Source organism: Lactuca serriola, chromosome 9, assembly GCF_051521515.1.
Source record: "Lactuca serriola cultivar US96UC23 chromosome 9, Lser_US96UC23_V15, whole genome shotgun sequence".
Taxonomy (NCBI): domain Eukaryota; kingdom Viridiplantae; phylum Streptophyta; class Magnoliopsida; order Asterales; family Asteraceae; genus Lactuca; species Lactuca serriola.
The window spans coordinates 36,819,352-36,845,888 of NC_136416.1; the positions used below are offsets into that span (position 1 = coordinate 36,819,352).

Genomic DNA, 26,537 nt, shown 5'->3' on the forward strand with positions numbered 1-26,537 from the left:
AGTTGCGGTGCGGTTTTTGCTCACCCCTAATTTTAAGTGAGTGTGTGTCTGTGTTTGCGTTTGCAAGTCAAAAGGTTTTTACAAGGCGTGACTGAGAGAGGGTTTAAGAAGACGAACTAGGCGGTGGTGCTTTGGTGGGGATACATAACGGGGTTTTGCATGAAGAGATAGAAGGGTGAATTTGGGACTTTGGGGTGAGTCTATTTTCTATTTTTAATTGTAAGATATTATTAAATAACAAATTAGAAAAAAAAAAAAAAAAAAACACAAACAAAACTATTTAAAAGATATAATAGTTATTTGAAATTTAATAAAGACCAAACCAATAAAAACATACTTGATAGAGATAAAATCAGAATCCTAAGTGAAAATTTATTTGGAGCAAATAAAAAAATCATAGAGAAACCACTTTTATAGTTTTCTCAAAATAATATTTAGCCACTACTGCCATTTGCAATTAATATATTGACAGGCAGGGAATGTAAATAAGACTTTTTCAAATCTCTTTACAAATCAAACTTCTGCAACTTATCCCCTTCGCTTTGTTTCTCTTAAACAATTCGTCCACCAAAAAAATTGTCGGTACGATTAAATAATTGCTTCTAAAATGAAAAAGGTTCATGCCTATTCATGCTTAACAAGTCAAGGTTTTACATTTTGCACCCTCTTATTTTTGTTTATATGTTAATATAAACCTTCACCACAATATCATTTCTATATATTTCAAAAATTGTTGCTACAATGAGAATATGATCATCCTTTACAAGTCAAAGCATTTACAAATATGTATGTTGATCTTTTTCTCAATGATTTATAACTAAAAACATCAACTCATAAATAACCATGTAACACCTAATCAAAATGATTTTCATAATTTTATTAAAAAAAACTATACAACTATCGTGACTATAGTAAATCAAATTTACCATGGTAACTGAATTCGGACATACCTATTTTCTGAAATCTAATAAATGAATATGAGACATGCTTCATTCCCCCCCAAAAAAAAAAAAAATTCGTACAAAAATTTGAAAATACAACATTTACATAAAAACAAAAACACTATGGGCATTTGAGGTTACTATTTCTGAAACAAAATGACAGTAGAAGCGTGTATAAACCAAAAATATAAAAAGAAAGAAAGAAAAGTGAAGTAAAGAAGAGACCTAGTCGGCCATCGAGGAACTAATAACTTCCCTTCCATCATCTTTACTCTTGTTTAAAACTTGATTTTATTTGAAAACATTATTAGATATCCAAGAGAAGATTGAAATTATAACTGAACTCTTATTAAAAATATCATAAGGTCGCTTGTTTTCCGAGAAAACAATAAAAGATTAATAGTGTAACCCGAGGGTTAGAAGAATATAAAAATAACTTAAATGGGTGATATTGGAACTCCTAGAAACTGTAGGGGCAAGAATGTAAAATACAACTGGCATATGTCCTCCCACCCTCTCTAAAATATTTAAAAAGCCAGCAAAATTTTCTTTTTTATTTTTTCAATTTTCTTTTTACCGTTACCGTGTTTTGTCTGCACTTCCTCGCGCCTTCTTCAACCCCTTCTTCTCTGCTCCTCAAATCTCGAACTGCATTGACTTCAAATTCGCAAGAACACATTAAATCCCTAGCAGATCCATCACGTTTCTCGGTCAAATCCTCACAAAATCTCCCCAGATCTCCTCGATTTCAATCAAAACCCTAAATCCCTATGTTAAACCCACACGAAATCACTAAAATCCACAAACCCTAGTTAGGAAAAACTTTAATGAAGGGAGGCACGGGCCAGTGGTTTACGATCGGGCTCGTGTCATCATGGTATGCATCGAACATTGGAGTGCTACTGCTCAACAAATACTTGCTAAGCAACTATGGATTCAAGTACCCGATCTTCCTCACCATGTGTCACATGACTGCTTGTTCTTTGCTCAGTTACATTGCGATTGTTTGGATGAAGATGGTGCCTTTACAGCATGTTAGGTCTAGGGCTCAGTTTATCAAGATCTCGGTGCTTAGTTTGGTATTTTGTGCGTCGGTGGTTAGTGGGAACGTGTCTTTGAGGTATTTGCCGGTTTCATTTACGCAGGCAGTTGGAGCCACCACTCCTTTTTTCACTGCGGTGTTTGCTTATATTATGACGGTGAAGAGGGAAGCTTGGTTGACTTATTTGACGCTTGTACCTGTGGTAACCGGTGTTGTCATTGCCAGTGGGGTAAGATCTCTTGTTTTATTGATCTGTGTTGATTGGCTTCTAAATTTGGGTTTTGCTTTCAATAAGCTAACGTGCATAGATTGTTTACAAACACCTAACGATTATTGAAGATTCACGTTTGCCTAAATTTACAATATTTTCATGAAGAACTAGAATCCTGATGGCGTTTACCCATTTAGATTCGACCAAACATCTACTTGTTCCATAGAGAATGAACTAGAGTCTTGGTTTGGCTTAAAACCACAAATTCAAATGACATTGAAGTTCAGGAATGAAACTTCATGGTCAATGATAGAAAATTATTTCCACAGTTAACCAGAGTTGTTGTGTTCTTTACCAAGCTAAAGAGTTGTTTAAGGAAAAGGTTAGTTTGACTTTTGCAAAAGCATCTTGTTTTGGAATAGAATACCACTGAGAGTCAGGTTATATAGCTTGCAGTATGTATATCTTTAAATTAGCATCATTCTTACCTTTTACTTGCTTCTTTTGCCATGTAACTGAATTTCTGTCTTAGGTATGGAAAAAATGGTCAAGAATTAACCTCCATGCTCCAACTATATATATATATTGATATTCTGCTTGTGGTACCTATAAACATACATTTTCTATTTTTCTGTGTGAATGCAGGGGGAACCAAGTTTCCATTTATTTGGTTTTATCATGTGTATTGGCGCCACAGCTGCAAGAGCATTAAAGTCAGTTCTTCAAGGGATATTGCTGTCCTCTGAAGGGTAAGAAGTCACTCCCCTATATCATCATCTTCCTCTTTGCTTCTTTTACAGAATTCCAATTGATTCTAGATTCCAATTCCATTCCTGACTAAGAATGTAATTGACTGATTGTAGGGAAAAACTGAATTCAATGAACCTTCTGCTGTACATGGCGCCAGTAGCTGTAGTGATATTGCTTCCAGCAACATTGTTCATGGAAGACAATGTGGTTGGGATCACAATAGCACTTGCAAGAAAAGATGTCAACATTGTGTGGTATCTTCTTTTCAACTCTGCAATGGCATATTGTGTAAATTTGACCAATTTCTTGGTTACTAAGCACACAAGCGCATTAACTCTCCAGGTCTCATTCATTTCAACTCTTTTAACTTATTTATATATATTATATATAAGTAATTAATAATAGAATTTGGATAAAAATCAGGTGTTGGGAAATGCGAAAGGAGCAGTGGCTGTTGTGGTGTCAATTTTAATATTCAAGAATCCGGTGTCGGTAACAGGGATGCTTGGATACTTGCTCACGGTCTTGGGAGTGATTCTGTACAGTGAAGCCAAAAAGAGGACCAAATAAAATCTTCTTCTTCTTTCTTCTTTTTCTCGAGTCTGGATTCTGGACTGTACACTCCTGACTGTGCGAGGATTGTACAGTCCAGACCAAATTTTAGCTTATTCTTTTTGGGAGGACAAAGAAAAGCAAAAACAAAAACAAAAACAAAAACAAAAACCAACTTTTAGTAATGATTCATCGTTCATGTATTTTCCATGATTTTTGGGTTTGGACTGATGAAAAACAAACACAATCATGTTTTCCATTTGTATCTTGTGATGTGATTATGATGATTATACATACATACGGTGCTTGAGTTGTATAAATACTTTACCATATCAACCAACATAAATGCTTCAACTTTAGCTACTACTAGTATTTGTTTGTTTGTTTGTTTTTCCTCTTAACCTTTTATTGTCTCTTAGAAAAAACGTAAATCGACAATTTAACGTTATTGGGGTGCCACAATGATGCACACAGCCACCCACTACGTAATTAAAACCTCTAACATTACTAGAGTCAAAATTAAAAAGGTTGCTAGATGTGTGGGGACAGTACACCATAACATTGAATCTACGATAGTACGACCTATGACACCCCAAGTAAAAAAGGTAATATGGAAATAGCATTAGAGCATCCACCTTACCTATCCTATTAAATGATGTATGATTTTTCATACATCATTTTTCCACTTTATAAAAACCAATTATTATAATTTTTTAATAACTAAGCTATCTGTATTTATATAAAATATTTTATAATGTCTAAATGGATTAGGAACAACTAGTGGTTTGGCAATAAAGTGTCATTTGTCTACATGCAATACATATAATTTCAAGCACACATAATGTTAATCCATCTACTTGTCTTACTACTAATGTCTAAATGGATTAGAAACAATGGTTTGCCAATATAATGTCTTATTACCTATTACATTGTTAAACATTTATTATTACAAATTTGGAATAGTTTGGGTGGATTCAACCAGTCATTTTAGTTCCTAAAGTAATTGAACTCAGTACAATTAGTGGAATTGATTAATTACTTGAAGAACAGAATAATAACTAGAATTCAATTATTGTCAACAAAAACAATTAGTTGAAGAACGGATTAATAACTAGAATTGAGTGGAATGGAAGTAATAATCAAAACATATCTATCCTACAACATTCCCAAAAGTAAATATAATGGTTTAGGTTTCCGTAACATTAAAACACACTACTTTAATCGAAACAAGTGAATTCGACATAAAGTTCATAAACAAATGAACGATCATAAAAAAACTAGTAATGTCTAATAACTAGAAAAACTTGAAACAAATGAACCTTGGGGAACACGTAATGAATTTCTGGAGTTTGGGGAAGACGATGATGAATTGATAATATTAAATGGTTGGGAGATGCTGAAATTAATGATTTAGAGAATAAAGGATGATGAATCATGATGAACAAGGAATCAAACAATGTTCTCTAATGATTCCCAGATGTTTTTGATCTTCCAAACCGGTGAAAACGCTCTTTGAAAATCATCACTGGAGGCTTGGAGTCGAAGGTCCCCATTAGGGTTTGAGTTTAGGCTTTTATAGGAAATATGCAATAGTTGTTTATCCCCTCGATAGGAAAATCGTATAGGATGATTGTGAAATCACCCTGGACGATTTCTTCAGGTCTGACACTGTACAAAATATGTTTCTCTCTGTTCAAAATCAACAAATACGTTGTTAAAATTGCCCTGGTTGATTTGAGTTGCACCCAAAAATCATCCAACACTGTTTTGGCATCTCTTTGGGTGGTCTTCGATCTTTTTACGCCTTCCTCATCATTTAGCCTTGTTCTTCGTTCATTTAAAACTCCATATTTATGTTTTATTATTTAAATCCATATGTTTGTTAGCATCCTTTGTCTGTTTCGCTTACAAGTTCCACTTAATTCCTTTGTATTCTATCTCTTGCACACTTTGCACACTTTGTTCAACGAATCATCAATGTAGGACTAAACACACACACAAAATATAACTCATTTGATACATTTTATTATGTTCCCAAAGTGATTTGATCGTGTTATAATAGGCCACCTATGAATTTATGAATCTCCAGCACCAGGTCATATAATTGGTCATATAATTGATTAAGAATATAATCGATAATTACGTTTCCAACAGGAATTTGGGGCTTGCAACGAGGTTTACAACTCCATCACTATTAATCAATATTCTACTTCTACTGATGGACTGACGTAGATTCATACAATCTCACATTTAGCAACACTTTAACCGTCATGAATTTTTTTTGTTGATGACCTTATAGACTTTTGTAGTGAAGGAGTATCCATGTGTAAAATACATTGGCATTTTGGTTAATTTTGGTGAAGTGGGTTTTAATGTTGAGTACAAGTCGCTTACGCCTAAAAACTCTAAGATATTCAAGAGAACGCTTCTCTTATAAAATTTCCGTCCACTTGTTTAATTGTACACATTCAGCCCTTATGACCAACTATTCCAGGTAAGCCGGAAAAAATAACGTAATAGAGTAATATATTTCTCACTTTGTACTCATTTAGTTATTAATATTTTTTTGCACATATAGTTCTTAATATTTTTTTTGTTGCAAAATAAGTCCTTGTTGTTTTTGTACATATTCAGTACTTATAAACGATTATTTTAGGTTTTTCTCTCGACATCCTATGTGGGACAATCATTAATGAGGTGTTCGGAGTTGTTCATGCTTATGTCCACTGTGTGGATATAAATATCGTTAAAATCTGAGATCGTATGAAGAAATTACGACGTTCAGAACACAGGACCTAACCGAAACACAAGACCTAAGCAACAAAACAGTTTAGGTCATAGTGACCATATACATCAATAGCCTCAAACACCCCACTAATGATTTTGTTCCACGTCAGAGGTGTCTCGTTAATTTTGAGGGCCTGGTACGTAAAATAAAAATGGGCCCTTAATATAATATATATATATATATATATATATATATATATATATATATATATATATATATATAGCTAGGTTATTTTGTTTTTTACATTTATTGTGTGTTACAATGCACCAATAGAAATTTAGTAAATTAAATAATTATTTAATTAAATAATTATAGATATTAAATGATTTCCATAATTATATGTATATTAAATGATATCCATAATTTATAATTCTCTTTTTATGGAAACTAATTAAATCCGTCGTTAATGCCAGCAATAACATTCTTTCAGAATGAATTTGCATCTAGGTTTTTATATACGAGTTCGTACTTTGTTTTAAGACTCAATCACTTAAAATACAATAAAGCTATATGGAATATGAAGAACGAGAGTGTATTATAGTAGAATACACTCTCATTCTTCTAGATATGAATTGATTTTGAAAGAATATTATTGTTGACATTAATGACGAATTTAATTAGTTTCCATAAAAATGAGTTATAAGTATGGATAACATTTAATATATATATATATATATATATATATATATATATATATATATATATATAGTTAATACTAAATTCCTATTGGGGCATTCTAGCACACAATAGATGTGAAAAACATTTGAACATATATATATATATATATATATATATATATATATATATATATATATATATATAAATCAAAAATTTGTTTATACAATGATAACTCGATAAATGTTATAAAGACAATCAAAACAAATAACGATAATACAATAGTTAAATGAATCGGGAGACTCTCATAACGTTATTCAGTTATTTAGAATATGTTTGTTAGTGTGTTACATTTATTAATCAATGACAACAATCAGAATATAAAATGAGATGTCGTCAGGTTTAGAAATTAGGAATTGTAAAATACTTATTTGTTTAATTTCAGTTAACAATAAAAAAATAGAGTGATACTGCAATATAAACGAGATGTGGAGTCTAGTGGAATCAGAAAAATCAAGAAACAACAAATGTTGTTTGAGCTTTGCAGTTGCTGCAAATTTGGAAGTTTGGAATCAAAACAAAACGTAAGCTTTTGTTTACTGTAAACTTACATTAGCCTAAAAACAATTTTTAATTTTAAGCTCAATTTTTCAAAACGTGAGTTGTTGCAATTTTTAGTTGTAGTTTTAGCTATTGGAATTGAAAAGTACATTGACTTTTGTCATTTTTATTATTGGATTGTCGATTAATAGACTGTAAACTTAATCATATGTAAAATTGGCTCACCTCCACGTCATGGGCCCTTGTACGATCGCCCACCTTGTCCACCTTCAAAGACACCCATTCACACGTAGGTTGTCGTGTGAAACTTGTAATAAGTCCTGAATGTGTACAAATACAACAATAACTTATTTTGCAAATAAAAAATATTAAGGATTAAATGTGCAAAAAAAATTTAAGGATTAAATGTGTATAAATAAGAAATATATTATTCTATTAAGTAATTTTTTTTCGATAATCTGGAGTAACCGGCCATAAAAACTGAACGTGTTCAGTTAAACAAGTTGAAAGACAAATATGGATGAAAAAAAAACTCAACCATTAAATATAGATAAATCGAAAAATATATTATCCTATTAAATAATTATCCTAATAGAATTTTCTAGTATACATATTCCGTAAAATAAACGTAATCTTTTCTTTTCTTCTAATAAAAGACTCCTAAACATGCCACATGACATCTTCTTAGACCCTCTATTTGCCACTTGGCAGTTTTTTGTTCACCTATGTTTTAATTTTCCGCTCATTTTGAGTCTCGATCAGATCAATTTGTATCCCGAACAATCAGCAAACGTTATTGTTCTACAGTCTATTTGCTACTCTCTAAAGTTGGACATTTTCAATCTATCCCACAAAATCAGGATTGATTTACCTTCAACCCAATCTCAACAAATCACTATTGAAATCAACTTATCAACAACCACTCCTATTATCTTGGTTTTCGTCTATCGCTACGCCCTAGGACTCCCCTTCTATAACCATCATTTTACTCTCTCGCTATCTCTATGAAAACCTTAGAAATTTGAATGAACCACCACCACCTTACCTCCGGTGCTACACCCCAACTGCCTCTGCTGATCTAAACCGATAAACAAACACCACAGCCAATACCACAACACCACATCTCTTCCACCATCGCATGATTTCCATCACTTCCTTCTCAGTCTCTCTTACTTGAGATTTGTTTTCCTACTCATGCATCTTACCGCTACTGAAAAAGACAGAACAAAAGCACCAAATGATTAGGTTGAAGGTAACATATCCCTATTTCTAATTAGAGGTCGATTGGATTATGATTCGTTCTCTCTTTTGTTTTTATTTTTTCAAAATTTTCCAAAGAAGAAGAGTCGTTCTCTCTTTTCTTTTCATTATTATTGTATGTGTTTAGTTTTGTAATTATTTATCGAAGTTTTTTGATAAAATAGTGATTAACAGGCAAGCATACCAGGTGTTTGTGAAAATGTCTCACATATACCATGCTTGTATATGTTCATCAAATCACCACAATTATAATTGGATACAGTTCTTATCAGTTACTTGTCTATTATAAATTTTTATTACATTTTCCTTTATTATAATATATGAACTAAGTTTAATAATTTAAATGTAGTTTTTTTTTCAGAGCTTCGTCTTCACCTCCAAATTGGAAAAAAGTTGTTGATGAGAGGCATGCAGGTATTAACACCTCAAAACCATGTTATTGAATTCAATAATGGAATCTAAATGATATAATATCAATGTAATTTCATAGTTGGAGGTGAAGATCATTCATATTAGTTTTATTTTTTCAAATTCTATTTTTAGAGGGCAATGATTTTTTTATTCTTGGCTATTCCAAATTCATAGTTGACAATAAGTATCCAAGTTTCATATTTTTTTACCAGAGTTTTTTATTTTTGTTGACAACAAACTCATAATGTTGGTGTTTGTTGGAGTACATTACTAATTTTATCGAGAGGCGAGTTCTTATTAGTCTCAAATATTATATAAATTTTAAAATAAAATTATTAGCAGATGATTAAAATAAGTTAGCATTCAATTGCTTAATAGTTGTACATCTAAAGATGTAATTAGAATAAGTTTTAGATAAGCAAGTTTGTCACTTGTATAATCTATATTGTTGCATGACATAATCTGTCAAATTTGTAACACATGCACTTTGTTTTTTTTTCTCTAATGTTTCACTCTTGGGTGGAAACATATAAAGCTTTCATATATGTCTTTTTCCAGGGTTAGGTGGAGATGGAACACACCTATTTTTTTTTTTTCAAAGTACAACTATTTTGTTACTTTGTCCCTTTTTTCTTCCTAGGTACATTTAACTTATTTGAATCCTCTTTTGAAATTATGTTGGTTTTTCAGGATTACTGGTGGCTTCTGCAGTTGTCGGAGCATGATCTAAATTGATAAATTTATAAATAAGACAAATAAGCAACATGCCCATAAGTGGTTTTCATAAGAATGTTTGTAACATACACCATTCACTATAACCTTAGTTAATAATTTGTTTTCATCTCTCTTTTTGTTTTTGTGGCATACATTGCACAAATTAGTAGATAGAGTAAAGTATATTTCTATTTTCTGCACTTTATCTACACATGTTATATTTATTATCTTCTGAAAATCTATCTGAATTCTAACTTTTAAAGATAGCTAATGACTAAGTAGTTAACAAATTAAACGGGAAAATATATCTAATATTTTAAACACATTAGAAAGTGAAACATAAAGGATGAGAGGTATATCTGCATCATTTTACATTTATTAACATGTTATTATTTTGATTTTTGATTTTACAAAATACTACTTTACAAAATACTACTGACACATTATAATGAAAACCTGTAACTAAAAGGCACAATATTAACGTCAAATTTTATAGAATTTGTAATTATCAACATTATTTTTATTTATCAACCGTGTAATAAAAATAACGTTACTTTTATAAAAGTTATTGATTTTAGATAAAAATAGTAAGTTGACCTATAAAACTTATAATATTGTAATAAAAGAAGTGTTTCGAAATCTATGTTAAAATATTATGTTTATTTTATTTATCACGTTAATTCAGATTTACTTACAATCCAAAATAAGCTATATTTTTTTGTTGACATTTAGTAGGGTGTTCATGAATGGTTAACTGAACCGAAAATATATTTTGGAATGTTAACCGATACTATCGATTTGTTCATTTCTTGAACTTAAACCTAAACTGAAAAATCAGGTTACCAGTATTCGGTTAACCTATTTTCTCGGTTAGATTATCCGGTTAACCAATTAATCATTACTAATTAATAAAAAATTGTTAAGATTACTAAACCCCATAACAAATTTCCTAAAAAAGAATGAATGTCAATGAATAATCCGTATAATTTGTTTAATTATGTTGTTGCCGTTATCAATAATGGAATTAGGATGAATTATCAAATATCCATGGAATATAGAAAATAATATCGACTAATACAAAAATATATTTTTTTAAGTAATAGATAAAAGATAGTCAAATATTTAGTTATTTATATGAAATTGTAATGAAATGAAATGATAATTTTAATCTATATCAACCTATGTATATTTATAACAAATGTTAATGATGACCATTATTGGTTTATAATGGAAAATATAAATAATATGACCGATTACTAATTATAATTGGAAATTTCTAAGAATAATTTGATGTTAACTTAAATGACAAAATATAAACAATATTTTAAAAAATAGAAAATAAAATTTTCGATTTTTTGGTTAACCGTCCGTAGCAAAAAACATGAACCTTAACTGGACCGAAAAACCGAAGATTTTACCGATTCGGTTAACCAAACCGAAAAATTCAAAAAATATCGGTTTGGTTAACCTGAAAATCGGTACGGTTTTAGGTTTTTCGGTTCGATTTTCGGTCTTTGGATATTTTGAACACCCTAACATTTAGTATTCTTTTTTGTCTATAGAATAATTTTAGTGGAAACCACGGGTTATAACCTAATAGTCTAATAGACACAAGGAAAAAAAGCGTTCAAACGCAATTGGATTGTTTCATGTAATCCAATACGGGGACATTACGAGTTTATGACTAGACTTCCATCAAAATGGAAGATGACGTTCAACTTAATGCGGTTAAAGAGAAGCAAATAATGATATTTATTTTAGATACTTTTTTGAAAAAAACATTAATCAAATTAAACGGTGCATACTTTTGTTATTTCCTCATCTTGTTGAATTTGATTTTATTCACAATTTCAAGAAGAAAAAAAAACATATATTAAATTATAAAAAAAGTTTTATTGTTACGTCATCTGGTACATTACAGAAATGGTCCTTATAGTTTATATAAAACTACAATTTTAGTCCAAAATATTGATATGTAACTATTCGTTCCTTAAATATATACTTGTTTTGAAGATGGTTCCTCCGTTGGTGACCACAGAAAATAAGACGTTAGACAGCATCACCCATCTTCTTCCACATGTTATTCTTCGTATTTTCTCTTAAAATTAGACAACCAAAGACAAATATGTAATGGTAATATTAGATCTATTATTGTAAAATGAATGTTGTAGCTCACATGCCTTTAAGAGATCCATGTCACCGATATATTGGTATAGTCGATCCAAACATATTTTGGATCTAAGACAAATAAAAAAAAACATTTAAAATACAATCAAATTAAATCATTACAAACATCCAATCAAATAAATAAATCTTTCTATAATTTTTTAAAAGTAGAATCATTAATATGACAATTTTATTATATAAAAAAATTTGTTTTATGGTATTTTTATTGATTAACTTTTTGATTGAGATTCCATTTTTTTACAACACTCCTATTCTCACAAACATATCAATTCTTTTATTCATCTTGTTTAACAAATTATATTAAATATTGAGATATCAATTTATCGATCACAAAAGTTAAAAAATTGAAAGAAGTTTTCATTTTTATTCACAATTAGGTAACAATCCCTCACTTTGATATGTGTTGCAGACTTGGAGTTATTTGAGTGATTTTGATCGACAAAAAAAAATCTCAAGAAACCATGAGCTTTATAAAACTTAGGCGTCATACAAAAATAGTCATTTGGTTCCTTACAATTCGTGGTATCATATTCTTCAATCGTATTTAGGTGCTTACGTTGATATTTCATGGGATTAGAGTTCAAATCATGGACATAAGGCACAATGGTAGAGGGTCCACACATATTTAAATTGTTACCATTCTATGTATCTAAAAAGTATCTCTAGAATATAAATGTTTAATTGTAACAAAATGTATACTTGAGTAAGTTCACGAGGGATGCGTTCAAATATTTCATGGAAAGGAAAGTTAGGAGTGGGGAAATTGTAATTCAAATATTTGTTTTACTGTGTTCTACAAAAACTTCAAAAACCCTATGTTGACCCACATACTTAAAAAATAATGGACATCCACATCTCCATCTTTACAAAGTGCTACACGTCCATAATCCATCTCCACATCCGGATTTTTGAAATGATAATATATGGTGGTTTCGTTTAAATACCCTAAATTATGCATTACTACATCTAGTTTAATAAAAATGAACATGTTAATGTTAAACAAATCTACCATGGGTTTTTTACTTTTTTTTTTAACCATAAATGTACTATGTTCTTGGGATATTCATAAACAATCCTCCATGATTAGGCTTAGTGGAAAAAAGAATCGGGGTTGACTTCTAAAAAACATAGTATATCAAAGACATAAAAAGGCAAACATCATAATCTAAACGATCAACGAACGAACTTATCATACACATATTTCACATAATCTTCTGACCAATCACCTTGTATTTCTATACAGTCAACACCATCTTCTCATATCTAGACCGCACTTTTTCTACTTCTTGAAATTGTTTATTACCTTCATTGAACTCAATTATGTAACCATGTGGCTGGGGATATGTAACTGACATCATATGACCTTAGTAAATTACATTATGACTTGCTAGTTGGTGGCAACAAGAATGAAAGACAATAAGAAAAAGTCACAATACCCCCGGGTATTAGGCACGTGATGCTATTTAACATCTCATTTTTAGTTTTATGGCCATTGATAGATGGAGAATCTTTTAAGAAAATATCATATTTAAAAGACCAAATGGAGAATCTTTAAAGAAAATCAAAAATTTAAGCTAAAACTATGGCTTTTTGCAAACTACCGTGACCATTTATGTAACTAGTTGGAATAATTTCACTTGATATCTTCACGTGAGTTTAGTTGATCGTTGTGACGGTCTTTGTAAACCATAATGGGTCCATGATTTTAATAAGAAAAATACATAATCATATTATTTTTCAATGCATATGCTATAACAATATACTATATGTTTTTTTTAATACTTTAAAATATTATTTATCTTTTTAAGATATGCCTAGGTTTTTCAACTGTTGTAAATTATTTTTCTCATATAATACATTATGTCTTTTGCTATTCTAGAGAAATAATTTTATAATCTCAAATTTAAGGTATATATTGGAAGGGGGAGTGTAAGTGTGTAACGTAGATAGTTCAATGTTTGAGTAACTTCGACCCAAATAGTAGGTTGTTTGAGATTGTTTTTCAAATAATTTATTGATTTATTGATTTTTTAAAATAAAATTAATCAAAAACAAATCTATGAGTATTATATAAATTAGGTGTAAGACTCATTACATGAGTTCTTTTAAAAAAAATTAAATAAAAAAATTCTAAACATTTGAAAAAGTTTGAATTTATAAGAAAAATTAGAAAAATATTGAATTATTAAAATGAAAGTGTTTTTTTTTTATCTTTTATATTTAAACAAATAATTTAGATATATAAACAAAGGAAACTAATGAAGTTTTAATTTAGAAACGTTAATATTACAAGGAAAGCGAGTTATTAAAATTGATATACATTTATTATTATATTTAATATTATGTGAATTTAATAAAATGGAAAAAAACACAAAATGTTATATGGAAAAAATTTAATAGAAATTAACCACAAAACGACATGTGCTAAACTAATATGAGTGTGAGATATGGTAAAAAGATTTTCATTTATTAGAGTAGATGCCTTTTAAAATAGCTTTTTTTGGTACTTTTAAAAAATAAGTTTCCAAAAATAATCCTGATTTTTTAAGTTATTTTGGCTTTTTAAACTAAAAATAATTATACTTCCGTTCTTTATTCATTTCTTTCCATGCTATTTCTAGTTATTTTATAGAGTAATTACACAAATGGTCCTTGTGGTATGAGGTAATTTGCATGTTTAGTCTCTAACTTTTAAAAAAAAAAAAAAAAAACTCGGATCGTCTATGTAGTTTGATATTATTACGTCGTTGGTCCCTAACCGACTTACAATAACTAATATAGCCTTATCTATTATTTTAATTGTTTTTTATTAACCTATTAAATAAAATTATAAAAAAAGGTTTAATTGACGTGGCCCCACTCTTTCAAAATATTTGTTTGATGAAAGAAAAGAAATCCCTAAACCACCGGACCAACTTCCTTCCCAGTCCGTCCTTCCTCCTTCTCTTCTCTCTTCAGTGCCACCACCTTTGCTACATTGAAATCGCAGCCGCCGACTGTCGCTGACCACCTCTTTTGATCAAAACCTGCATGAAGTTGCTGACCACTTCTTTCTGATCAAAACATTCACGCTGTCGAGCAAGATCTTGGCAATCGTAACTAAACCCAGGAACCCACCATCGGATGCCACAAACGTTGCTCACTTATCCTTTCGACCATCTTCCCTCTTTTACCCTAAACCACCGAACCATCCAACCATCATCCATCGCCCTTCTCCTCTCAACCAACGACATCATCTTACTTGAAGAAACCACGACCATACCGAAGGTCCTACCTCATACCATGGACTTGGATCGATGGAGTTGCAGTTGAGTTTGTTTATCTATCTCTATCATTTACCTGTAGTAAAAAGCTTGTTAATATTTAGGTTGATTGTGGTATCACTAACATAATTTATGGAACAAAGATTATTGTAAGTTTAGAGGGGATTTGAAGATGGTATTTCCAAGAATCGACTAATGTTTTGATTTTGGGGATGGTATTTTCTAAGAAGCGACATTATAAACAAATAAACCATACCCTCTCCACAACTCCCTCTCTAGTCACCGATTCATAACCTATAGTTGTGGATGCACCACGCGGGACATGGCTTATATAAGGCCAGGAGGGGCTATGGCCCACCCACCCATGTTTATTTTTATTTTTTATAGTTAGTCCATAACTATTAAAAAATTTACATATTAGGCCTAAAACTATAAAATTTGACTTTGGACCCTTTGTTTTCCAATTTTTATTCATATTCTATTTTCGGGCTCCCAAATCAAAACTTCAAGCTCCATCATTATGCACCACCGTCTATTTGTGTTAAGGACTCATTTGTAGGTCCTTTGTTTTCATGGGCTTGTGTTTATTTGTTCTTCATAGGTTCAGGTTTGATTTTAGTTTGAGGGTAGAAACAAGAGAAAAAGAGAGGTGGTGAATCCATTGAGCATTGTAGTCATCAGATATCTCTAACCTCTCACCTCTCTTAATAATCACGTTTTTGTGGCGTCAAACTTAAAATCTAAAACAATTGAATTCATTGTTGGGGTTGTGATTTATGTTTCATCTGATCTTGGGTTGTGTTTTTCTTTTAGTTTTTTTAAATTTCTATTTAATTGGGGTTTATGGTTTTGAGATCTTAGTTTCATCACATATTAGTTATGTTTTTTTTTTTGATAAAATTGATTGTTGTGGTTATGAAACTTGATGAAAAGGCTAAGGGGTAGGGGAGGGGATGGAGACGATCTAGTCGGAAAAGGAGGGAAGAGGAGTCAAGTAGATGAGGTGGTCATACACAATCTTGAAGTAATTGTATGTTGGCACTATTTAAGAAATATAAATAAGGGCATATTAGTCTTTTTAGGTCAGATATGAATCAAATGCACAACAAAAACATACCATAGGGACAACCTAAGTTAAAAAAATAAATTAGAGACAAAACACGTAAATTACCTAAAACCAGGATGACCATTCATATAATTTACTCCCTCCGTCCTAATTTTATTGTCCACCTTACTATTTTAGTTTGTCCCAAAATTATTGTCCACTACCAAAAGTAGATATACATTTTTACCATATTACCCCTAACATTTAATAAAGTAAACATCAATAATTACAAATACACATTTCCCATTGTTTTTAGAAAAGGGCAAGAGGGTTATTTTACTCAAAAAGACAAAACTAATGATTGCTTTTCTTAATCTGTATGTTTTTTGTCTGTGGACAATAATTTTGGGACGGAGGGAGTATTATATTTTATAAGTATAAAATTTTTCTTTTCCATTATAAAAGTTAATTCAAACATATGTTTTAAAACTTTTTTGTTACCACTAAAAATCAATAAACAATTTTATCCAAAACCACTTTTGAAGTTCAAATAACAATCATAATCATCATCATTTAATCACCATCTAAATGTAAGGGTCGACTAAAAATAACTCAATTGTTTTTATTGATTGAAATTATATTATTTTTCTAAAACATTAATTATAAATAATTTTTTTTAACCAACAAACTAACCTACCATTGTAAAAGAGAGTTGAACACATGTCATCTTATTCGAAAATGTCACTCCTCACGCTAGAACAAATACCATTCAGTAAATAATAGTAGTTGATTTTATAAATTAACTTTTTATAAGAGCATTGACTGTGGGCAACAAGGTGCAACACCAAGTTGTGCCACCTCACATGCCACCTAAGCTAATGGTGTTATAACATCAAGAGGAGAAATGGACAACGAGATGCAACACCAACTTTTTGAAAATAAATATATATTTTTTTTACTATTTCGTTTTTTTGTTACTTTTTTTCCATTTTATAATTTATTTTTTATTTATTTCGATTTTTTTTAAATTGATACAAATATTTTTTAAATATAAATAATAAATAAAACACAATGTTTAAAAATTATAAAAAACAATTAAAATTTTTTAAAGATTAAAATTAACATAAAGACTAAATTACACATAATATCCAAAAACAAAAAAAGAAATAACATCCAAATTCAAAAAAAAAACAACGCTATTCGTTATCGTTATTGTTACCATAGAAGATATAATCCGCCAAATCCTCTCGAAGTTGTCTGTGTTTATTTGCGTCCTGAATGTCAACAACGCGATGCAAATAATCTGCCGTTCCTGGTTGAAACTGAACGTGTCTGAGCTCTGTTGGGATATAGTGTGCAATATTTCTCCCTTTATCTTCTACTACCATGTTATGCATTATGATACATGCATACATGATATATCGTAAAGTTTCTAAATCCAATGGTCGTGTTGCATGTTTGACTATATGCCACTTCGCCTTTAGCACTCCAAAAGCACGTTCCACATCCTTACGTGCTCCTTATTGTCTTCTCTTAAAAAAATTGTCTCGTTCTTCTACCGGGTGGCGGAATGCCTTTACGAATGTGGAATACTGATGATATATTCCATCTGTAAGGTAATACTCATATTTGTACTCGTTTCCATTTACCGTGAAAGGAGCATCTGAGACTTTTACATTCAAAAGATCGTCGAATATTGGCGACTGATCAAGAACGTTGACGTCGTTGTTGGAACCTGCAACCCCAAAAAATGCATGCCAAATCCATAAATCTTGAGAAGCCACAACCTTTAACACCAACGAAGGTGATCCGTGATGACCACTTGTGTATTGCCCTTTCCATGCTACCGGACAATTTTTCCATTTCCAGTGTGTGCAATCAATGCTTCCTATCATTCCGGGAAACCCATGGCGTTCTTTATGCGCCACATACAATTCTTGCAAATCATGCAACGAAGGTTTCCGCAAATACACGTCTCCAAAAGTTTCAACAACACCCATTGACAATGTATACAAACTCTCTCTTGCGGTTCTTTCGGACATTCTCATATAGTCGTCCATGGTGTCGGGTGACTCCCCCATAGCCATCAAATGAATGGCCGCAACACATTTCTACAACGTTGTAAACCCTCGCCTACCTCTAGCATCATATCTTAATTGAAAAAATTCGTACATAAACATAAATAAACTACAGTTTAAAAATATACTGCATATGTTGTAAAATTAAAGAAACATGTAGTACATTTTTATTTATTTTGTATAAAAGTATAGTAAAGAAGCGATACCGGCTTTCCAAGGCGTTGGCGATTCGTAAGAACACATCCCTACTCAAACGAAATCTTCTTTTGAAGTCCTTCGCCCCGTATACACAATTATCCGCAAAGTAATTGCGATATAGATGTTCGTGTCCTTCCTCGCGATTTCTGTTTAACATCGCACGTCTTGTTAGTAGCTGGGCTGGGTCTGGTTGTAGCAGGTCGGTAGTGTAATAATGATACATCATCCTAAAGAAAATATCGTCATCTGAATAATCGGATGAGTCGAAAGGATCCATATTTTTTTTTGAAGATAATTGATAATATGTAGAGAGGAGAAGAGAAAATGTGTGAATTTTTTTATAAAATTGTAGGTATTTATAGGATATAAATGTTTTTTTAATTGTTAATTTTTTTATAGCCGTTGCAATTTAAACGTTTTAAATTTACTCGTTACATCAAGTCACCATGGCCACGAGATCCACTCTCGATGAACAACAACGAATAGGGGGGCGGTGTTCACCTCACCCCGTTGCTTCACGTTGGCCCCGTACCGGATGGTCTAATAAAAGTAACGATGAGGTAACACTGTAACACCCAAATGAAACTGTAGACAAAGGATTAAGTTTTGTGACTGTGTCCATTGCCAACTTCCCTCTCACTCTTCCCAAGATTCTTTTGATCTGTTTATCGTGCCCGCATCACTCTATTTCATCTTCTCTTTCCTATTAAGATTTGCATTAAACTCAACTACTTTAAGCCCTACTCCTCTTTCTCCGCTCCTGCATTACATACATCTCTTCAACAATGGTAGCCGGCGATTCCAAATCCGACATTTCTTTCGCCGGTACTTTCGCCAGCAGCGCTTTCGCCGCTTGTTTCGCGGAGGTACTCCGACTTTTCACTACCCTTATTCATTTTTCTCTTTATTGTTTCTGGTGATGATTTTGATGCTTCAATTTGTATTTGTGCCAAAATGATTCAATTTTGTTCCTCAGTATATTGATTTTGATCAGAGTAGCTAGAAGCTATGAAATTGAGTGGGCAGTTTATTTGCGTCAAGGGTTTTTGCTTCGCCACTTTGTAGCTTACACAATTAATTTTGTTTCTCATCAGTACACTGATTTTCAATCTCTCCGGCACAAAACTCCACCAGTTTCGCTCTGATAAAGTATTCATATTCATTGCCATCAATTTCCTTCTGCAGATTTGTACAATTCCATTAGACACAGCAAAGGTGAGGCTTCAGCTACAAAAGAAAGCAGTTGCAGGAGATGGAATCGCTTTACCTAAATACAAGGGAATGCTAGGTACTGTAGGAACTATCGCAAGAGAAGAAGGTCTTGCTTCGTTGTGGAAAGGCATTGTTCCTGGATTACATCGTCAATGTCTCTTTGGAGGTTTAAGAATTGGGCTGTATGAACCTGTACGTATTTCCTCCCTTTTCCTCCTTACATTTTGTTAACTCTTATCCATTTGTTCTACACAAGTGAATCAACGTGAACAGTGTTTCTTTCATGAAACAGATTAAAAACTTATATGTAGGTGAGAACTTTGTTGGAGATGTTCCTTTGACCACTAAAATACTTGCAGGACTCACAACTGGTAAGCACATTTCATGGATTATCTCTAATCTCTTTCTATTATTATAATTTAGCTTGTTAATCTTGTGATATTGTCTTATGGTTTTGTTTTGTTTTTGAAGGTGCTCTTGCAATATCTGTGGCAAATCCTACTGATTTAGTAAAAGTTCGCCTTCAAGCTGAAGGAAAATTAGCTGCTGGTGTGCCTAGGCGTTACTCTGGTGCATTAAATGCTTATTCAACAATTGTGAAACAAGTAATACATCATGTTCTTCATCATTTGTTATTCATTATTCACTATTATTTACTTTTTAAAAAAAAAAAATTCATTTGTATTTCAGGAAGGAGTTCGAGCTCTATGGACTGGACTCGGGCCGAATGTTGCCCGTAATGCAATAATAAATGCAGCCGAATTAGCGAGTTATGATCAAGTGAAACAGGTTCTTTATTCTTTTTCCATTTGTTGTATAAATAAAGGTTGTTTCTTTTTTGGATTGGACGAGAGTAAATGACCGTTTTACCCTTGCAGACAATTCTCAAGATCCCGGGGTTCACTGATAATGTTCTTACCCATTTATTATCGGGTTTAGGTGCGGGATTTGTTGCTGTTTGTGTTGGATCCCCAGTTGATGTGGTACGTTTTTTTTAATCTAATTATGTTCTAAAACTTCTAATTCAATCTTCATAAATTGATTGAGAAGAATATTTTCTTGTTTTTTGTAGGTTAAATCAAGAATGATGGGAGATTCAAGTTACAAAGGCACCATTGATTGCTTTGTGAAGACATTGAAGAATGATGTAAGGGTTTTTACTCGCATACACATCACAATTTCTAATAATAGAAGTTCATGATGTGAATTCTCTTGCATACAAACCTGTTTTGTCATGTCTTTTTTGTTTTAAGAAAAAAGTAATTTTCTGAATTTTTGTGTTAATAGGGACCATTGGCTTTTTACAAAGGCTTTATCCCAAATTTTGGAAGATTAGGTTCTTGGAATGTCATCATGTTTCTCACCTTGGAGCAGGTACTATATTTACCAATTTGCCATCCTTGATTTTATTTTCTATTTTACTCCCTCTAAAAATCATAATTTTTTACATTTAAAAAAAAATCTTTGTTGCAAAAAAGTAACGAAATTAATTTAGATCCACATTTTATTTTTGATGATATTTGAATATTCTTTTTAAACTATGTGTCAAGTGAAATGTGGTACTAATTTTTACGGGGCAAAAGGTGGGGGTAAATTTAGAAATGACCCTTTTGCCCGTGGCTATATTTAAAATTAATATGTATTTTGGAGATTTTATTGAAATGAATATATTACTTTATGAACGTTTTAAATGATATGATTTTTTTTGACAGGCGAAGAAGTTCGTTAAAAGCATTGAGTCTGCATGAAATTGAATTCAACCGCAAGACAGTACAAAAATTACCATTTTGTCCTCGCCTTCTGCACTAGAATAAATTCAATAATGAAATAAGCATCTTATAAAAAAGTCATTAAAAATACACAAGGTATGGAAGAAACCCTTTCCATATTATTCCCAAAATGAGGGGAAGATATATATGTTTTCTTTTCATGCATGTTGTATAAATTATCATTGATAATTGAAAGAAGTTACAGTCTGTTTTAGGCGAAATATGTCTGATTAACGATAATGACACGTTTGCCTTTTGACTTTGTATGATTTATTGCCCCCACTTTGAGTATTGTCTATAAGTAGTGGTTACCTTTTTGGTTATTTTCGTATAAAAAAGACCCGTCTAAAAGAATTAAGGATACAATAAGGATTAAAATAGCCAGTTTATATAAAATTTAATGGAGTAAAACTAATGGTGTTAAAGTTTGGGACCAAAACTACACAATCAGACTTTCTCAAAAAAACTATATGGAAAGGATCCCATCCAAAAAAACAACAGACCACAAAGACAAATTTTGAAGTTTTCTCTGAATAATAACTTTTTACAAATTTATAAATATTTTTTCTATTATAACTCATAGTAAGTGTGGAAAGATGGTAAAATTGAGAATCAATATATTAATTATGATGCTTAATAGGATGACATATAACAAAATAAAAATAAAATTATACTTTTATTAGAATAAAGATTTACTCAAGTTTATGTTAATGTCTTGAGTACTACTTTATTTAGATAATACTTAATTAAGAAAAAGAAAACATGACCAACATGACCCGATGATGGGTTGTCATGATATATTGGACCAACCCAAATCCAATATTTTTTTAATTCTTTAGATATATTGGACCAACCCAAATCCAAAATGAGATATAAAAGAAAAACTTTAATGAAGTCTCTTTCTAACATGAAATCGACTTAGCCACATAGGTCAAAATCTCATTTTTAGTTTTTTCCTTCCTCTATACTCCACAATCTCACTTGATCACTCCCATCTCCTACCTCGCCCCTCTACTTACCAACTTGTTTAGTGTTTCAAGCTGACATGACACAAATATTTACAAGGTCTAAACTCTAACCCGCTAACAGACACAAAAATAAACGGGTTGATATGACACAACATGTTAATTAAATAGACCGCTAGGGCCAAGATCTTTCAATCTGTTTAATGTTTTGAATCAACACAACATGACATGTTTGCTACATCAATCGCAAGGTTTGGACGAATCTTGAGTATAAGTTTTGCGATTACAAATCATTTAGTTTTAATTAGTTGGTGACGGAAATTCAAATTTTGTAACGAAAACAAGACAAACTGATGATTTGGTTTTATACAAATATTTTATTTTGATTATACGTACATGTATAATAATATAATTTATAAAGCTATATATATATGCTAACCATATAAAAAGCTAATATAGGTAAGAGCTTTTTAACAACCATGAAAGTTAACTAAAGAGGAGTACACCTATTTGGTTGGAGAATAGTTTTTACATCATGTTTATACAATTTTGTGTAAAATAAGGGTTGTTCATGGTCTTAGCTAGGATGGGTCCAAACAATATGCAAAAAATGTTAAGTATTACATGTAATCCGGGATATAAAATATAACACTGAAGATCGACTGTCAAAAACCTTATGTTTCAGGAAGAATAAAGCATTATCATATTGATATATCAACAGAAGAAACTTTCTTTTACAAAAGAGTCTAGAGTTAGACCTACAAAGAATGAAGTAAACGTATATCGCAAGGCAAAAAGGAAGAAGAATAATCAAACGAACCCATCACAGGAGCAAGCACCAGTGCTTGTACGCAGGTCACCGTGTGGGCGAGGTTTGGCAATGAGACAGCAGCAAAGGAAGCCGATAAGGAGTAACAACGCAGCTGCGGAGGCCATTCCTTGTACCCAGTTCATGTAATTCTCCATGATTCCGATCTGATTATTGTTAACAAGGTTTGATTCTTCCTTTTGATGAGAGGGAAGAAAGATGTATGTTTAAGCATGAAAGGAGATGGAAGAAGTAGTAGTACAGGGTGTCGACGGGATAGAGTAATGATGATGAGCTGAAAAGATCATTTACAGAAAAGAGAGAGAGAGCAGAACAGGACTACAGGAGCATGTGGTTAGAATCGAATAAGACTGTTCTTTAAGCCATTGGGTTTAAATATGCATCATTGTTAAAACCCAACTTTCGTCTATCAATCTTATTAACCAACTTTTTGGTAATAAAGAAAAAAAATAAAAAGAAAGATTGTTTTTGTATTCGACAAAATTAACTTTATTTTAGTTTGAAGCCCAAAGCTAAACTGTTTGTTTTTGAATAGATTGGTTCAATAGATCAAATTAAACGAATCCAAATTGGCTTCGGTTTTAAAAATAACGATCTAAATAACTTAAACTAAATAAAAATTTGTTACGAATCAACTAAATTAAAATTCGTCAGGATTGATTTTATAATTCAGATTGAGTAAACAATTTTGTTTACATGAATTAATGTGTGTTTTTTCTTTTTAATTTTTTTAATTTATAGTTTGGGCTATACTTTAATACTATTGAAAAGACAACTCAACTAAACTAATAAATGATTAAAAGGTTATTTTAAGATTAAAAATTTGATTATTTTGGACTATTTGGTTCTCATTTGGTAACCAAATCAATTCAAAATCCTAAATAATATTTCAGTTTTGAATGAATCAACCCAAAAAATTCGAATATTTGAACTATAGAGTTTAATCAAAACTGTAAAATTAGACAATCTAACTTTGTCCGAATAACTATATTGAAAGTTGTAACTTATAAGTTTTATTTGTTTACATGTATTTAAATAAAATAGTTGCAAGTTTTTTAAAATATTAAATAACATAAAACATATAAGCTAAAAAAAATTAGAAGTTTTAAAAAATTAATTGAAACAGATTTTGAATTATGAGCATTTACAGACAACTTTTAAATATTTGTTGTCAAACATACTAATGAAAAAAGTAACCATCCTATTTCCATTATTTAATTTTAGTTTTATCTTATATATTTGTTGTCAAACATAAAACATACCAGTCTTAATATGATTTAATATTATATATATATATATATATATATATATATATATATATATATATATATATATATATATATATATATTGATTTAATATTATATTTTGGGAGTCATAGTAAGACTAGTCGGTATGGAATCAAAAATAGCGCAGAGGGCTGATGTGGCACCTCCATAATAACACCATTGTGACAGATGGAACACCATCCCTCACTCATGTTATCTTAATGATCATGGTAACGATAATGAAGAGCAGCGCCTCATTTTTCTTTCTTCCTTCTGCTTTTTTGCTTTTTCTTCTTCAACACCAGTTTAATAAAATGAACGTCATTCCTTTTAGATGTTATGGAGAGAAATGATGATTGGACAACTTTATGGGTGAGTATACCCATACCTAACGGTCTTAAAAAACAAAAAATTATACTATAACCAGATATGTTTTTTAAACTATAATATGATAATAAGATAAAAAAAAAACAAGATATGAATTAAGTATATTTTCAAGAAACAATATCTTAATATAAAAATACTTGTGATAGAAATTATAAAAAATTTGATAAAATATAATATAATATTTAATGTTGTTTGTTGTATTAATTCTAAAAATTGATGTATGATATGAGTTATCGTTTTTTTAGAAAAGAAATTTAAAATGAGAAATATTTGCCGTTTCAAGATTGAGGCTAATTAGTCGAACTATTGAATAAGTGTCATATTCAACGCTAAAAGACATTATGTGATAGAATAAGTACAAGATTGATGGTAGACATGATGGCGTATTCTCTTTCTTTAAATAAGAGAAATTAGATAATATTTATAGAATATTATTTCAAAAGCAAAGGAAATTAACTTGATTATTATTTATAAAGTTTTCCACATTTCTAGCAAAAAAGTAATGAACAACGTTATAAACATGACTTATTCCATACTTACATTCCTTTTGTTAAAATATTGCCACTATTTTGACGATTTTAACACTTAAGTGATTTTTCAGAAGACAAAGTTTGTTATAAGGACGCATTTTTTAATACAACTCTTTTTTACTAATGGCAAACTTAATTGTTGACTTGTTTGTAGAGTAAATTACACATCTCAACCCTGGGACAAATTTTCCTCCGTTGTTATTGTCTTTTGACTTTGTTCAAAAAATGTTTTCTCGTCTTCTTATCTCTTCTTGTGTTCAACCTCTTGTTTTTTCGTTTAGAGAGATTACATGTCTAGTTTTTCTAAGACTAAAGAAGTAACATTAAGCCTTAAGGTATTAGCAATATACATTATTAACTTTGTCAGCTAAGAAATAACATTAAGATATTAGCAACATACATTATTAAATTTGTCAACTATTTATAGATAAGGAAAATGACATTATAGACTTATAATGTTTTCATAATTTATCTAACCAGTCCCTAAATTATTTTTGTTATTTTACGGGGGTATAAGGTGGATGTTGACATATTTTTTTGGTCATGCTATCTAATATAACAAGTTTCATAAGCCACATATTGTTTTTTTTAAAAGAAAAAGAAAATGGATCACCCACTCTTTTCCTTTCCCCTTTCAATTCTCTTCCAGCAAAGTACATCACCACCCAACCTATTGAAATCCTCACTGAAAATTGATACTAGCATAACCCTAAATCGACGACAATGGTGGTGGTTAATGACAGAGCGTGGGTGTAGGTGGTTGACGACGATAGTAGACAGAGCTTCGAATGGACGGAGCTAGGCAATGTTTAGAAGATTGGACCTCCTGTTCTTAAGACTCGCATCCATTAGATTCCTTCACCACTGTCCCAACGGGATCCATCGACGTCCCCTTAGTAGACGCATATGTCGCCTCCACTGCTTCGAGAAAAATGAACTTCACCTTGTTTCGATTGGATAATG

General features: G+C 31.1%; 3 protein-coding genes and 1 long non-coding RNA gene across 4 annotated transcripts; 3 read left to right on the forward strand and 1 right to left on the reverse strand.

Annotated features, from left to right (window-relative positions):
- Positions 1-1,491: 1,491 nt before the first annotated feature.
- LOC145072418 (putative sugar phosphate/phosphate translocator At3g11320) lies at positions 1,492-3,855 on the forward strand. Its single transcript, XM_079018837.1, has 4 exons — positions 1,492-2,212; positions 2,840-2,943; positions 3,058-3,286; positions 3,368-3,855. The coding sequence occupies exons 1-4, from the start codon at positions 1,769-1,771 to the stop codon at positions 3,512-3,514; spliced, it is 924 nt and encodes a 307-aa protein (XP_078874963.1). The 5' UTR covers positions 1,492-1,768; the 3' UTR covers positions 3,515-3,855.
- A 4,374-nt stretch (positions 3,856-8,229) lies between these two features.
- LOC145074069 (uncharacterized) lies at positions 8,230-10,105 on the forward strand. The gene is made up of 3 exons (XR_013691683.1): positions 8,230-8,712; positions 9,082-9,134; positions 9,822-10,105. It is a non-coding gene; the product is annotated as an uncharacterized LOC145074069 (long non-coding RNA).
- A 7,755-nt stretch (positions 10,106-17,860) lies between these two features.
- On the reverse strand, positions 17,861-18,421 carry LOC145075545 (uncharacterized). The gene has a single exon (XM_079021752.1). The coding sequence runs from the start codon at positions 18,419-18,421 to the stop codon at positions 17,861-17,863; it is 561 nt and encodes a 186-aa protein (XP_078877878.1).
- An 804-nt stretch (positions 18,422-19,225) lies between these two features.
- On the forward strand, positions 19,226-21,818 carry LOC145074557 (mitochondrial uncoupling protein 1). Its single transcript, XM_079020911.1, has 9 exons — positions 19,226-19,482; positions 19,802-20,020; positions 20,121-20,199; positions 20,300-20,433; positions 20,519-20,617; positions 20,707-20,811; positions 20,901-20,975; positions 21,116-21,202; positions 21,541-21,818. The coding sequence occupies exons 1-9, from the start codon at positions 19,402-19,404 to the stop codon at positions 21,574-21,576; spliced, it is 915 nt and encodes a 304-aa protein (XP_078877037.1). The 5' UTR covers positions 19,226-19,401; the 3' UTR covers positions 21,577-21,818.
- Positions 21,819-26,537: the final 4,719 nt, after the last annotated feature.

Coding starts and splice junctions, on each gene's coding strand:
- LOC145074557 (XM_079020911.1), top strand. CDS start 19,402: ATGGTAGCCGGCGATTCCAAATCCGACATTTCTTTCGCCGGTACTTTC. Junction 20,200..20,299: donor ACTTGCAGGACTCACAACTG/GTAAGCACATTT, acceptor TTGTTTTTGAAG/GTGCTCTTGCAATATCTGTG. Junction 20,434..20,518: donor ATTCAACAATTGTGAAACAA/GTAATACATCAT, acceptor TTTGTATTTCAG/GAAGGAGTTCGAGCTCTATG.
- LOC145072418 (XM_079018837.1), top strand. CDS start 1,769: ATGAAGGGAGGCACGGGCCAGTGGTTTACGATCGGGCTCGTGTCATCA. Junction 2,213..2,839: donor GTGTTGTCATTGCCAGTGGG/GTAAGATCTCTT, acceptor GTGTGAATGCAG/GGGGAACCAAGTTTCCATTT. Junction 3,287..3,367: donor CAAGCGCATTAACTCTCCAG/GTCTCATTCATT, acceptor GATAAAAATCAG/GTGTTGGGAAATGCGAAAGG.
- LOC145075545 (XM_079021752.1), bottom strand. CDS start 18,421: ATGGGGGAGTCACCCGACACCATGGACGACTATATGAGAATGTCCGAA.